Source organism: Saccostrea cucullata, unplaced genomic scaffold (assembly GCF_032062105.1).
Source record: "Saccostrea cucullata isolate Sc308-1 unplaced genomic scaffold, CSIRO_AGI_Scuc_v1 ctg3414, whole genome shotgun sequence".
Lineage (NCBI taxonomy): Eukaryota > Metazoa > Mollusca > Bivalvia > Ostreida > Ostreidae > Saccostrea > Saccostrea cuccullata.
The window spans coordinates 34,614-50,941 of record NW_026930172.1 but is presented as its reverse complement, the minus strand read 5'-3'; the positions used below and the strand labels follow the sequence as shown (position 1 = coordinate 50,941).

The window sequence follows — 16,328 nt, the reverse complement described above, 5'->3', positions numbered from 1 at the left end:
TGTTGGATGCCCTGATCTCCTAAAAAACTAAATAAATATTGTCAATCTGAAACTCAGGCATAGTTTATTAACAACTTCAGATTACTTGTTTGTACAGTCAGAATGCTTTTTAACAAAATAGTTTTTGAATGTACTGTTGTACAGTTCTCCTGAAGTTTCTCCTTCACTGCTCTTAATATTTGAGTGAGGGTTAAAGAAAGAGACAGGAAACTCGCTATGTATCTTTGTTGGTAAGGATCTTTATGAAGTTTAGGAATCCAGCAATGGTACGGTAATACAAATCTAATACAAACTTTTCCAGTGGAATTACATTGCGTGATGGTATTATCATTGTTGTTTCACTATCATTATATTTTTATATAATTTAATTTTGCTTGTATTCTTGCCTCTCATTGGTTGATTTCCAAAAAGGAACGCATTACATTTTGTATAATCTGGTTTGGTATGGGGACACACCCCCTTGACAACCAGCTGAATCATCTGTATCCATCAATCCCCTCATTTCCAGTCCTTGGAATTCATGGAAAATTCCAGATTTAATGAATGTACCTTCATTTTCAAACAGTAGCTCGATCTTACCTCGTGTAAACAAGCATCATGGCTGCTGCTAGATCTGTGTATCAGTAATTACCTCCCCTCGCTTCCCATCACTTCAGTTACTACGGTTGTATTATTGCGCGGTAAATTTGAACTCATAAAAACAACACAATTTTACACCCCCAGTTGTTTAATTATTTTAAAATTAAATTATAAGGAATGACTCTAATTCTTGGCCAAATTATCGAGTATAATCCGCTTTTTTATAATCCGCTTCGCGGATTATAAAGCGTAAACTGACCCAAACCATATTATACTCGATAATTTGGCCAAGAATTAGAGTCATTCCTTAAATAGATTTATACCCTTTATCATTCGTGTGTATTGATCAGTCTGAGGATTGATATATTAAGAATTTGTAACATACCTGTGGTGATCACTTGCAGTTTTAGTTACCATTAAGCAATTACATGTTTAAAATCAAATCAGTTACAACACTCTGTCAAAGAAGATTACTGTAAGCCAAGTGTTATTCGCGTGCGAGAAATATCCGCATGTTCCGCAACCTACTTCATATGGCGAATTTAAATCGACGGAAACCAATTATTTTGCTTAATATTTGTAGAAGAATGTTTTATCACTCGTTGAAATTAATCGTCGCGCATTGATTTGAAACTGACGCTTTGCAAATAAAAGATGACGCGAATAATAGTTGGTTTACAGAATACGAGGTTGATGCTTAGATAATGAGTTGAATTTTAACCGTAAATTATAGTGAGTAGGATGTTTAAGTATGGAGGTTTTAACATATGTAGACATTTTTTCTTTCTATATCGGTATGGGTATTTGCACCTTCTGTTGTCGATTGATGGAAGGATATGGAGAGATATGATTATTCATCAAAATTACTCCTATGTATATTGTATGTTTGATATTCATCATAATAAAGTAAAAATAAAATAAAAATGATGGTGATGGTTTTGTTATTGTAATAAAGTTTTTGACATGTTGAAAGAAATTTGGCATGTTAAAAAGGTTCAACATAGTATATATGTATATGGTTGGTCAGTTTTCGTCATTTCTAGCCTTGTGGTTCTAGAGAATTATAATACATCACACTCTATTTTTGCTCTTTTCCCTCAGTTCCATGAAATCAAAAATAATTTACAGGAAAATTTTGTAAGAGTGTAGACAAACACAAATTTATTTTATTCAGATTGATTGATTTTTATAACATTAATTTTCACAAGAAATTAATCATTAGACATTTTTCTTCCACAAATAAAAAATCAACCCTTTGAATAGTATTAGTGGAACTAATTAATATGGTTAACTCTACTTAGAATTATTTAATTACATATTGTATATAAATATTGCTTAAGATATTTGTATTTTATTGACCATGAACTTTTAAATATATACCGGTATTTGAAGGCTTCACATCTGGAGATATTTTTATTCTTTGGGAACTACAATCATGGGGACTCCCATACATATACTTGCTCTACATATTAAAACAATTTTAATCTGGGTAGAGAGTTTTAAGGATGTAGACCTACATAAGTCTTCGTGTACAATATAAAATGTTCTGTATTATGAAGTATATCTCTATATTGACCATAGGGTGGAGATAATTTAAAAGGGATGATTTTTTTTTTATAAAAAGAAGTTCTCTGTAAAAATAATTTTAAAGGAATTTAAAATACTACGCTTCACTTATATCACTTTACCGCAGTAAAAACTGGGGGTGGGGGCACCCAGACTATCAATGAACATTTTCAACAGTGCAAGTTATGTTGGGAAAAAAAAGTTAAGGTGCAGCCTCCCCCCTTGGACCCCTGTTGCTACGTGCCTGCATATGGATTCGAAGCTATGAAGATGAAAATAAATAAATGGAATTTATGAATTACAATGCAAGTGTTAAAAAAATGTCATTTGATTTTGACGAATTATTTTGTCAAAGAGTGTTTTAAATGTTAATTTGTCAACATACATGTATTTTAACAATTGAAGTGTTTTCACGGGTATTAATTTTCTACAAAGCCAGACGATTAGTTAAATCCCATGACATGAAGTCAGTCATTTTCAATAAAAAGTGCAAAAAAAAAAGTAATATGCACATAAATACATAATTCACAATTGGAAATAGTCAGGGAAGCCATCTTGATTTTAAAGATGAGAATGTCAACATTTGAAAGTTTCAATATATTCATATTCATTGATCCATATTGGAACTCTTTTTCTATCAAATAAAATGACTTTATTTTTCATTAATTATTAATTATACTGTTTTAGGCAGCATCTTCGATGTTTGGAACAGTAGGGGGAAATATAAATGTAAACACCGCATGGATTTATAGTGAATCAGTGAATTAAATCGCCGATTCAAACGTAGCAATTTAGGATTTATCAGAATTACAGAATACTATCGTCCTTGTGTGACTTTCTCAAATATTCATTAACAAACATAAAAACAGTTTTTTTGTTAATATGCATATGACTTTCCTGTCTTTTTTTTTACCTGCATATACTGTTTTATTACAGAAAAGACAAAATGCATGTGCGACTGATTCGATGCAGCAATTACTTTATTAAAGGAAAGAAAGATATATTTCAAAAAAACCAAGAGAGCAGATATAACAAATTAATCTCATGTCTGGCTCTTTAACAGTCAAACCTTTGCTTGCCAGACCAGAACTCATCACCACTAAAGACACTGGGTATGGAATGAATAGAGTAACATGTCTCGGCGATAAAAACATTTGGACATGTGGAGAAGACAAAATCATGAAACTTTTCAACTTAGGTGGGAGATATTACAGTCATTTAAAACTGAGCTAGGGGACTTTCCTGGTGACATTGCTGCAACAAGAAGTGGCAATCTACTCTATGCTGACCCTGAATCAAAAACTAAACGTAGTGGAAAATCAACGGAGAAAGGAATCGAAAGAATTTCAAATGTGGAAACTCTACTGGTAACCTCCTCGTTTACATGATTAGTGATTACCATAAACAATCAAAAGTTGTCCATTACTCTGATATCTTCATAGAAAAACAATTAATTCAATTTGATGGAAAAGGAAAACTCTTTTTCACTAGGTTTCATTATATACATCAGTTAGAACAGGGATCTGGATATCAGTGTGGCTGACAATGGAGCAAGTACCGTAGTTGTGATCAATAGGGCTGTGAATCTCAAAGAATGAATCTTCATAACTCTACTTTCTCGCCCCTTTTCAAATGCAGAATTTACCTTTTCAAATCATAACATTGTCATATTATAGCTGAAATCCTCAACCAGAGTCTGTATGGATACTCATAAAAGATTTTTTGGGAAAGAGACCTTCAAAATATATATGACATTGATTAAATAAAATCGTATACTTCACTGTAAAAACCCGGCTTAGACATTACAGCTATGTAGGTCATTGTATTATTTGAATGAGAAGGCGGAGCGTCTATCAAGTTTGCGATTTGTGGGAATACATTAGTATGTGTTCGAGATGGACAGAGTTTTATGAATTTAACTGACACGTAAAATTCCTCTTATTTCTTGCTAGGGACGGACAAAATATAAGCATAGATTCTTTGTTAAATTATATGGCAGGTTTTTTTTCTACTAAACTTAAAAATTCGTTTATCACAATGGAATCTGTAAACAGAGCGTATAACACAGGATACACTATTTTTCATGTGTAAAAGAAATCATTTTTTAAAAAAAATAATTCATCTGTTTAAGGAATTTATTTTAAAGCATAAATATAATTCTAAAATTCGAGTACTACAACAAAAACATGTAGGCAGTTGAAATATGATAAAAAACACCTACACTTTGTTTACTAAAATAAATCGTTAAGAAAGTGAAAATTAAAAATGTCAGTATCATTTCTGGTGGATAATAAAACGTCGAGTATTTTTTACAGTCGAGATTACATTAATATTGCTTTGAACTAAATTCTGTTTATTCTTGCCAGACAAGTTAATATGATCTTCTTCATATATGAATTCAATAATTGTTGAAATTCACTCGTGTACTTTTTGATTTTAACAAACTCTCTCCCTAATAAGATAAACGATAATTCACTTCAAAATACTTTAATGCCCTTTTCCTTTTTATTTTTTCACTAAATACGTTGATCGGACGTGTGAAAGGGCGATGCATACAAGAGCATTTTCTTGCTTTTAAGCATCATGCTTTAAAATACCTGCAAACATGGAATTTTTTACATGATCTGAAAAAACTGAGTTTTTGTGCAGATGTAAAAAGTTTATTTAGGGCTTTTTAGAGCTCCGTATTTCAATTTCTCCACATTCATGTTTCTCATATGGAAATATGTATGTGTGCACATGTAACAAACAGTTTATTTTCTAAAGATATGATGAATCATTTTTTTTTCAAATGACATTATGATATTAATGAAAATTTTAACTGAAATAAAAACTTTTTCTATCTTTCAAGAGTCAATAAACATATAGCGCCGATGTATATTTAGGAACAAATGCATTTAGTGATAGATAAATAAATCAAACAAAATCGACTGAAATAGCATTTAATAACAATTCAAAAATCTTAACATGTATTTAATTAAGAATTTCACCCAGAATTTTCAATTAGCCATCCGAAAATGATTCGACCATCGATAGCTCACTGACACCTGTACACGATGTCGCATAGGTGTGATGAAAGCGCGAAAGTGAATAGATTTGAGTCACGTGTTCAGTGCTTTGTTATTCATGAGGTCAAAGGCAGGTTGAAATTTGTAAACAAGGTGCCTTTACTATAGAGACAAGTATCCGTGATTTTGCACCTTTTTGGAAAAAAAGGTATGAGCGCAAGACTGTTTCAATTTCTTTCACGGATGTAAATGACTAGTTAATCTCTTTACAGTGACCGTATTTACGGCAATTTGAAACATCGATGCGCTCATATAAAAAAGTGGCTTGCAAAATGGGGGTGTGGCCTAAAGTCTATGAGAAATTGATGTAAACAACGTACCCCTGCTATATCAATCAGATAAATACCTAATTACAGTGCATGGAATTAAAAATTGAAATTTAAATCAATAAACTACAATGTTTGATGGAAAAGTTGAGGCCAAGATATGGAGAAAATCTTTAATTATATTTTTTTTAAATTATCGAGGGGCCAAATTTGGACATTTAAACGATTCATTCTTTAGATATTCTGGTTGTTACTCTGCATCCAAAAAATCCTTCGATCCATACAGGATCACAACAGACAGCCAGAGTCAGATCCTAATAGCAGACTGTTACAACAACTGTATCCACATACTAGATCAGGGCGGTCAATTTCTCCTTTACGTACGACTTAAACTAGACCTTCCTTGGGGTTTGTGTGTAGACTCAAGAGACAACGTCTTTGTGGCCTAATGGGCAGTGGTAAAGTAAAGAAAATCAAAAACATGAAATAGCTCTTACATGTATTACTATGTAAGGACTTATTTTATGTTTCAACCAATATTATGTTAACCAAAATTCATAATATTATTTACAAGAATAGAAATTCTGGATCTCTTCAAAATTATCATGAAGCAGTTTCTGAAGAAGTACTTTGTGTCGTTTGAAGAATTATGTATTACTAATAAACAAATTGGTAGACTTCTTGACTTTGTTTAACTTAAGTTGTATCATCAAATAAATTGAAAGGACAGTTTCCATTCCTTGACCTGTGATTCCTTGTTCTGTAATTCATCGTGCTGATGTCTGAATCGTGTTTGGAATCAATAGAAAATGATATTTGTAGATATATCAATGAGCAAGAAAACAAAAGCACTTGAAGAAAAACATCTATTGACATGAATTTGCTGATATCGTTTCTTGAAACTCAAAATAAAAAAAAAAAACAGACCCACGTACAGAAGCAATCCGTTTTTCTAAAAAGAATAAACATTATGAGTAAATTTGTTTTGAGTGTCTTACGTCTTTAAGGCGAGAGTAAAAGAAACCTGTCAAGAAGGGTAGGCCCATGACCTGAAAACAAAATAAATAGACTGTGGGGATCGTGTTATGTTAAGGGTACAAAGTTCTGGGGATAGTATTGTTCTCCAGCCTAACACCAAATCCATTTTCAAAAGTTAACATATTCTAATGATATTTTCTGATTTTTTTAAATACATGTATTTGTATGGATTTTCATGAAATATTACTTTTTTGAAAACAAATTGGGGAAATTCTATAATTTTGGTAAACTAGAGTTTTTCTCTTTATGAAACAACGGAAAGCGAAAAATATTTTTAAAGCATCCCCCCTCGTGAAACAAAAATTCCTCTTTTAAAGTAATATGGACTGTCATTTCATAAATCCATACTGTGATTTCATCAAAATGAATAAAATGTGTGTTGGAAGTATATTAATGAGAAACCACAGAGTATGTTTTATAGTTACTAATAGCATAATTACCAGGTCACTTATGAATATGAACAGGATCTTTAAAACTTTTTTTATGGTATATAACCCTTGGCGTAAATCTGAGTAGCAGGAAATGAAAGAAACTGTTCAGCACTTGCAAATTTAATTTTACTCAGTCAATACATCTTTCATATTTTACTGGGAACAACAGCAAAAGTTTGGACCGCAATGGGTAGCAGCACAACTAAAACTTCCGTATCTCCAGGTGTTGACCCATTTGGTATTGGGGGTATTCTTGGGGCCTCGTTTGGCGTAAATATGCAACGCATCAATGCATTGAGGTTTTCTGTACAAATTATTATTGAACATTTACAATTTATACATACTTAAAACATATGAAATATGATGTAGTTATGTCTAAGAATTACAATCTACGTTTTCAAATATTCTGAAGTAAAGATGATGTTAATTTAAAAAAAAAAATGCTGATTCAAAAACATATCATGAATACAACTGTCATATGAATGTTACCAAAACGTTTGGAAAATAATATGATTCTTCTTTTCTCTATTTTCGCTTGACTTTTTATCTGACAGACATCATGCATTTACTATGAGATACTACTTAAAACTCTGTCGGTTGTAAATAATTAATTTATATCACTATCACCTATTTTAAACACAGTAGAACTTCAACTGAAATATATATATTTATCTCAAATAATTGCCAATTTCCCTTACTCACTTGTTGAAGGCATCATTATAGTCATCTAAGCTAGCGAGTGATTGGCAGATTGCGTTGCAGGACTCTCCACCGCCACACTTGCGAGGAATCGCTGCAGTGTAAGCCCTCTGTGGACTCAAACCAATACAAGCCGCTGTTGCAATATCATGATCATCTCCACTTATTAGCAATATATTTGTTCCAAACGCTGAAATGCAATTTTTTTATTAATTAAATGCACATTACAATAAAAATCACCGAATTTTGTAGCTTTTATGCATTTTTAAACCACTTAACACTTTTTTTCCTCAAAGTGTGAAAAAGATTGGTTACATGTCAAAATGTCTGACTTCCTTCAAGATTAAAAGAAAAAAAAATGCAAAATGACCAGGAAAAAAATACAACTAAACTCTTTTAAAAATATGCAATGTGTCTTGTATTTATCAGAGAGAGAGAGAGAGAGAGAGAGAGAGAGAGAGAGAGAGAGAGAGAGAGAGAGAGAGAGAGAGAGAGAGAGAGAGAGAGATTACTTACTTACTTACCCAATGTCAAAATCAGACAACTCAGAGACATTGTCATTGCTTATCAATTTTCTCAGTTGATTTCGCTAGCAGATGAGATTTCCAAAGAGGAATGTACATTTCCAACCTATTTTGATCTTATTTATACATTTGTTACATTGATTAGTACAGCCTATATGAATTATATGGGAGGAGTAATGATCTGGACGAATTATATAGGAGGAACTGAAGCAAAATCTAAAGCAATTTTCCCACCCTTTTTTCATGTTTAAAACTTCAATAAAATAATTAATTATGTTGATGACTCAGGTTCATTTTCTGAATGTTATCCATAGCATTTTGTGTACGTAGTACGCACATACTAGTTAATAAACACTTATGTCCTTTATTAATTAGAGTAGGTGTATATTCGGGTTTATTACCTTATTTATTAATTAGCCCAATCTGACGACTTTTTTCTTACAATGTTTGTATGTAACTTTAATTCTTTATTTTAAGGTAGGTCACGGGTTTGCTTTTTTCATCAATTTTGGTACACAATTTCGACGATTCGAGGGCTTGTTGTGTGCACATTTTCATTATGACGTCAGTTACGTCACAAAGGCAAACTTGCGTTGTTTCACGTTTTATTCTATGCAAATGACTTCAAGTCTGTATGAATCAAATAGTAATAATACAGAGTGCATGATATTGTACGTAACCTCGTACATGTTTTATTGTTAAATTTCGGTCTGAATCTTGATGTGATTATGTGTAATGTCTTAGGACTAATTAAATACTATACCAAATGAAAGGAATAATTTATATAAACATTTTAAGTTTTATTAAACTACTAAACTGCTAAAAGTCAGTCAGAATAAGTCAGCGTAAAAGTTATGGTATGCAGAAAGAAAGTTATTAGTGTAGCAAGTATGCGAGCAGATCTAACATCTAATTTTAATTAGATTGTCATTTATAAAATTGCTTAGCGGAAAACTTGTGGGGTTGTTTGTGCGCACTTTATTTGCAACTCGGGGGAACATGGGTATTGCATCATGACTGCCATGCTATCAAAGCCGGGGCGAAAATATGCGTATACAGCAAAACTCGGTTATAACGAAGTCACTGGGACCTATGATATTACTTCGCTTGATCTGTTATTCGTTATAACGGTATAAGAAATTCATTGAATTCATATAGCTGGGGATCCAAGACGACTTCGCTATTTCTGTAAATTCGCTATATTCGTGTTCGTACTGAACGAGTATTGCTGTAGTTTTCAGGATGGAATCAATTTTCAACACTAAAAACGTGATGAATTAATTACATTATTTTCCTGGCATTATTATTATTATTATTATTATTATTATAGTAATAATAATAATAATAATAATAATAATAATAATAATAATAATAATAATAATAATAATAATTATAATAATTATCATTATTATTTGGTTATTATGTATTAAAATCTCGTGTAGTCACCTTGTTCTGCTGGCTAACAATTTTTGAAATGCAGTTAAAACCGAATTTATACAAATACCCCGCAGTGAGACCTATATGACACTGTAAACAATTTACAAGTATTTTTTTTCTATATATTATTACAAACGTTCTTAGTGTAAAAGGTATTTGCAAGTGTTTTAGATTTTGTGTATGGAAATTTGATCAAGAGAAATCAAAATCAACAAATTTTTGAGAGTTGGCGCCAAATACTAGCTTGTGACGAACATAGAAAATAAACTGCAGGTAACCATCATCCCCCACCCCAAGCCGCTAATTTTCTCGGTATCGGAAAGTTTTTTCTTTACCGTTTTCTAATAAAGTGATCAAAATTGTGTTTTATGCCTGAAATCCTACTGATCATTAATTTCCTAAATAAATACAGGAACTAAAATAATATTTTATCACTAGCGTTGTTGACGCCCGATGTTAATTCTCATCCATGAGGATTGTTTATATCGTTCATTCTGACTGTGATCAGAATGTGAATTTCACAACAATAGTTAAAATAACTTGCTGGTCAACCTCAGTAAAATAAATGATGAATAAAATTACATTTTGCATCTATGTCACCTTCAAAATCTTGCATATTCCAAATGTTAAGATATTTATACTTTACGTACTGTAAACGTGACTACATTCAACAAATGACGTTGTATATAATAAATAATAATAAATAACGCCATAAACGCAATATCTTAGCAATATTAAACCACACTTTGAAATTATTTAGCAAAAAATCTACCGTGAAGAAATATTGATTTTTCTTATATCAATAGTTTTGATTTTACCTCATCTTGACATTTTGTAATTCCTGAATATTTCGTCTACGTCTTTAAAAAGTTATCCAACTTTTTAAAAAAGAAGCTATTTTCACAAAAACATCATTTTTCCATATATTTCGATCGTAAAGCGTAAAAAAAGTACAAAAAACTAAAACTTTTTACAGTACTTTAGCATTAAAACAACGTAGGCAAATTTAATGAAAATTACACATAATACGCTGTAAATTCTAAGGAACATTGTATAAAATTTTTAGGATATGTTTTCTCGTAAGAATTTTTATGAAGTAAACGTGCGACCTTCCTCAAGGGCTTAATTTTTTCAGTCAGTAGTCGGAATAATACCAAGTTTTATAAAGAGAAAACCCAAATAAATAAATGAATAAATAAATTAATTAATTAATAAACAATGTATAATAGAAAGGTAAAGAAAATCTGAAAAATCATGTATATTCGTGGGGTCAACATTTATGTTTTAAGAGCTAGTCCGCGAGAAAACCATGCAGAACTGTCCAAATCGAAGGTTGTCATATCTTAATGAAATCTGGTGGGTAGTTAGACTTTATAATATGTTATTAAAAATTGACAAAAAAAATTCCATCATTCAACATTGCACCCGTAGGCAGCGACACCTCCTTTTTGCACCTTTAAGTGCAAATGCACTTAAAAAATTCAAGAAAAATGGTAAAATTCACATTTGATTTATTTTACTCAAAATTAAAGTTACATTTCCATTAAGGTATTTTGAATAACATAAGAATATGTACTTTCAAAATTACATTTATCATAATCAAATATGCAATATATCAAAGGACAGACAACTCTTGAAAATTGGCATGATGCCAAATTTCAAGAATTGCCAAAAGTATTACAATTTTAATGCCCAAAATCTTCCAAGACCAATCTTTGAAATTAATTTTTTTGATTTTATTGTACAAATATAGCTCTAAACATAATCTTTGCCAAATATTGAGCTTGGGAATTAATAAATAATTGAGATATGGGGATTTACAAATTACCAATTTTTCGAAAAAACTGCTCAAACTCAAGTGGGTTACAAAGTCAAATATAGTACTTTAAATTATAAATAATTGTTGTTAAATATTGAAACATGTAAAAATTTTCTTTGAATGAATTAAGAGTGCAAAATATCAAAATTAAATAAAAGTTAATTGTCAGAAATTACCCCTAATATGAGGATTAGCATTTTGCCAATTGTTTAGAATGAAAAAAAACATAATAAATTGTATTGGTTTACTTGCAATTTTTCAACAATCATATGAATATATCATTATGGTCCTTACGTCGCCCGCGTGGCGCAGTGGTTACCTGCTCTAATAAGTAAGGAGTCAATCCTTACGTCGCAGGTTCGAATCCCACTGTGGGATGTGGAGACCGGTCTTTCGGATGAGACCGTATAAACCGAGGCCCCGTGTCGCGTAGGTGCTGGCACGAAAAAGATCCCTCACTGCAAAGGCCCTGAGTGCCGAGCATAGGACAAAATTTGTAGCCCTCCACCGGCAAGTGGTGGCGTCTCCATATGAGTGAAAAATTCTCGAGAGGGACGTTAAACAATATAAAATCAATCATTATGGTCCTTACATTTTGTATGTTAGTTTCTTTATAAATCAATAAAAGGGAAATTACAAGTATTTAAATTCAAATGGACCCAGTATCATTTATATTAATTTTGAGACTTGAACATATAAAATTTGAGCCTGCAGTAAGTTGTTTGCTAGCTGCAAAACTGTAGCTCTCCGAAAAAATATATATAGACCGGAAGGCTACAGTGCCACCTGTATTTTTATTGCGCATAAAAAATGCGCTTGGTTCTAGATTAATTCTTCCAAATTTTTACCTCAATTGCAAAATCGGCTAAATTTCAATAAAGTCTTTACTCCTTTATCAATTAACGGCATGGTTTACATCACAGGTGCTGGAGGACAGGACCCCCCCCCCCCCCCCCCCCCCCATTTACAAAACAATGTGATATAATCTATCCTAATCAATTTAGAAAATTTGTTTAAAATTACATTTCATAAAAATATCTACCATCTCTATATGATTTTTATATAGAGAATGTAGGGTAGATTTAATATAACGTTTGTTTTAGGTAATTTTTCGATTTGCTGGTATAGATATTATCACAAATATGGCAATGAAAGATATTTTATGAGAAAGAATTCGAAAAAGCCTAGGGGTCTATATCGAAGGGGGATGGGGTCCTGTCCTCAAGCACTCGTGGTTTACATCTGTACGAAGCGCGTTAGACCAAAATATCTTCTCAATTCCAGGCCCAGGAGGGCTATTAGAAACAATTATAAGGATTTTTTGTTGTGGAAACGGTGAAAGAATATGTTAGGAACACACAGTTGGTAAAATTTTGAGATGACAGTTTTAAGAACACGGAGAAATAAATCGAGAAACAGTGCATTTTTTTGTGCGCAATAAATATACAGTTTTTTCAATGGCTGGCACTGTTGCTCTCTGATCTATCAATATATGTTTTTTTTGGAGAGCTACAGTTCTGCAGTTAGTTGTGTGCTTTCTGTCAATTTTAAATTGGTACAATCTTATAAAAATACTGACAGGGGATATTATACAAAAAGCACCATAAAGGAGGTTAAGAAAATGAAAGATGCTGGAGTTTACTCTTATCCCACCTCCCGAATCAAACAATTGTCTTTTTTTTCGCTTGGCAAATTCTTTTCAGGTAAGTTTAATTTACCCCCCCCCCCATCCCCACCCCCCGACCCTTTCAAAATCGTTTCTACATCACTGCTATGGCTGCAATTGTTGTGAATAAGAGATTTTATGAACATGAATAAATCAACTTTATTTAAATAATGGGAGATCGAATTTCTAAAATATGTATTGTTTATAAATTTGTTTATTTAAGGTGATTTAATCTAAAATAAAATAATATAATACGTTTTCCGTTCCGTTTTCCTTTCCTCGTTTTAGCAATTAGAACCCTTATCATTTTTCATTATTTTATCCATTTCAATATTAGTATGTAAATAGTGGAGAGGTGGATGGGGTTAAAGGATTGGGTATACTAGATACACTCGCATATTTAATATTCTGACCTTGATTGACTGACACGCCCCCTCCCCCAATTGTTTTCAGTGGATACATATAGCATTAAAAAAAAAATTATCTCTGTCTGCAATGGTGCATGTATTAATAACACCATTTTGATTATTCAGAAAAAGTATCAAATATTAATTTACATAGCCTTAAACAATTTTATTAATAATGTTTTAAAAATAATTTTGGCAAAATTTGATAGCCCCCCTCCCCTCAATTTGAATAAATATGAATGCAGTTGTAACGTGAAGCGGCCACCCATCCAAGGGTTAAACAGGCTCGTCGTTGCTTAACTTGCCTGAAATAGAGGGAGACTCTACCGTGTCACCAGTAAAGCTAGCTGACTGGCGAGACAGTATCAGTTCCCTATGTACTGTCTGGAAAACTTCACCCGCTCAGGGAAGCTTCGACCCAAAGCTTAGCATAAGTTCTCTCTGAGCCTAGTCTTAGAGCTTCCTGAAGCAGATTGGAACCTAACTTCAGATACGGCAACCCCTGCCGTCCACAGACACAATGTTTGTGTATCGACACTAAGTCCTAGCTCTTAGACTTCCTGAAGCAGGACACCAGTCACTACGCTGCCACCAATTTTGTAACGTGAAGCGGTCACCCATCCAAGGGTTCAACAGGCTCGCTGTTGCTCAACTTGCCTGGAGAGAGACTCTATCATATCACCAGAAAAGCTAGCTCACTTGCGAGGCGGTACAAGTTCCCTATATACTGTCCGCTATACAGTCTTTTATCATGTTTATAGCCAGTTTTATATTTTTACCACTTTGTACTGCAAACTAGCAAAGTTTTGGCTGCAGTAACGACTCATACTTTCTTGGGAAGGGGGGGGGGGTACTACCCTCCCCCGAATAATTTTGCCAATATTTATCGTAGAGGGTCCTATATCTGTGGGGTACCTAAATTGGTGGCATCTCCTTTTGTAATCCCTGTTGAGATTCTGCTAGGCTAGATATTTGGACTGACGCCGTCGCAGACTATCTAGCCTAGCAGAATCTCAACAGGGATTACTCCTTTTGAGCTGATGATTTTTAATGTGAGGTGGCTTTATCAATATATAAATGTTACGTAACACAGTAGTTTAAAGTATGTAATGTAAAAATAAAAATATTCCTAGGAATTACGGTGTTTAGTTAACTCAAAAACACACCAAATTTATGAATATTAAACAATTTACAAGTAGTATAGATTGAAATAACAAATTATTTTTGAATTTGTTGAGAGAATGCAATCGAATACCTGTTTGTATTCTTATTTTCTCAAATGATGACAACCAGTTGCTAAGACACTAAGAAAACAATGTGCGTTTATGTTGAAAATATATGATTTTAGTTAGTCATTCCTCCATGATTTTTCAATCCCTCACTTATTTCATTATTACATGTTTCAATCATATGTGTTTTTCTTTTCCTTTTCATATTCTGATTATGTATATCATATACTTGTCCTCTGACCTGAATGTAGATCTATATGTTGTAAATATTCTTCATTGTCCTCATGTACCTGAAATGGTTTGAGTAAATAAAATGATCTTGAACTTGAACGGGGCCAGGTGCCTTAAACAAAAATCAAATGTATATTTTGATTAAAAATATGTTATTACTTGATTTGATTCCTATTCAATTTTACAATGAAATACATGTAGATTCCCCGAGGTCAGAACCCTATAGAAAATATACCTACTACATGTATATGCCCCCCCCCCCCACCCCACCCCCCCCCCCCCCAAAAAAAAAATAAAAACATCTGATGAAATTTTAATTTTTTTTTTAATTGCTTTCTATGGAATTCTTCGTATTTTTTTTATAGTTGATAATGTAGGTTGTCCCCCCTCCCCCGCACTGAAATATGCTTCCTATGGGCCTGTTACATATATTTGTTTATTCAAGCTAAATTGTTATTTTTTACATTCAAGTATCTTAAAATAAGTTTTCCCTCTTTCATAGTACAATAATATTCCACAACAACTCTCTAGGTGAAGAAAAAATTTATCATACATAACTTTCTTCTTTCCATATTGACATACCTGTCACTTTTTACCCAATAATACAAAAGAGCTCCAACAAGGGGAGATAACAATTTAACTCCAGCAAATTGGTAACAAGGGGCTAAAATTAGCAAAAGAAAGTTTTATGAAGTATTCAAATCAGTTATTCCTCTTTTAAAAATATATTAGATTAAGAATCTTCTTTTTTTATTTAAATATCATAGAAATAATCCAAAAATATGATAAAAGTCTGTTATTTAAAAATATGTGAAATTGTAGCAAAATATGGTATTTCAAAGTTAATTTACATCATGTAGATATTATTTCCCAAGCTCAATATTTTAATACAGAGTAGACCTTAGATCATTCTTAAAGTAACAATTAATTTAATTTATTTTCAGCCTTGGTCTTGAGAGAAATGGGCATCTAAAAATGTCTAAAAAATCATACTCATTTATTCAGGATCTATAAATAGATGTGCCAAAAATAAAATATTTATTTGAATTAAGTTTTTCCTCATTAATTGTGTTAATTGGACCATGAATTTGAAAATAAAACAAAATTTGAAAGTAAACTGATGACAAATGGTAACTTTTTGACTTGATCAATTTGTATACATTTTCCATTAAATTTTGTGTGATTTTCGACAAATATGCAAATGAGCTGTTACTAAAAATAGATGCTGGGTTCGACATTTTTGTGTAGATAGTCTGACTTCTACCTTTATGTAGAAAATTTTAAGCCACTTAAAATTCCCAAGTTGCAACCTTCCATTTGGACGGTTTTTTTAATTTTGCATGGTTTTCTCGCGGACTGGCTCTTAAA

General features: G+C 32.2%; 1 protein-coding gene across 1 annotated transcript; it reads right to left on the bottom strand.

Annotated features, from left to right (window-relative positions):
- Positions 1 to 7,052: 7,052 nt before the first annotated feature.
- LOC134283166 (uncharacterized) lies at positions 7,053 to 8,254 on the bottom strand. Its single transcript, XM_062765624.1, has 3 exons — positions 8,172 to 8,254; positions 7,651 to 7,837; positions 7,053 to 7,252 (listed from the first exon to the last, which is right to left on the bottom strand). Exons 1-3 carry the CDS (start codon positions 8,206 to 8,208, stop codon positions 7,102 to 7,104), a joined length of 375 nt encoding a protein of 124 aa, XP_062621608.1. The 5' UTR covers positions 8,209 to 8,254; the 3' UTR covers positions 7,053 to 7,101.
- Positions 8,255 to 16,328: the final 8,074 nt, after the last annotated feature.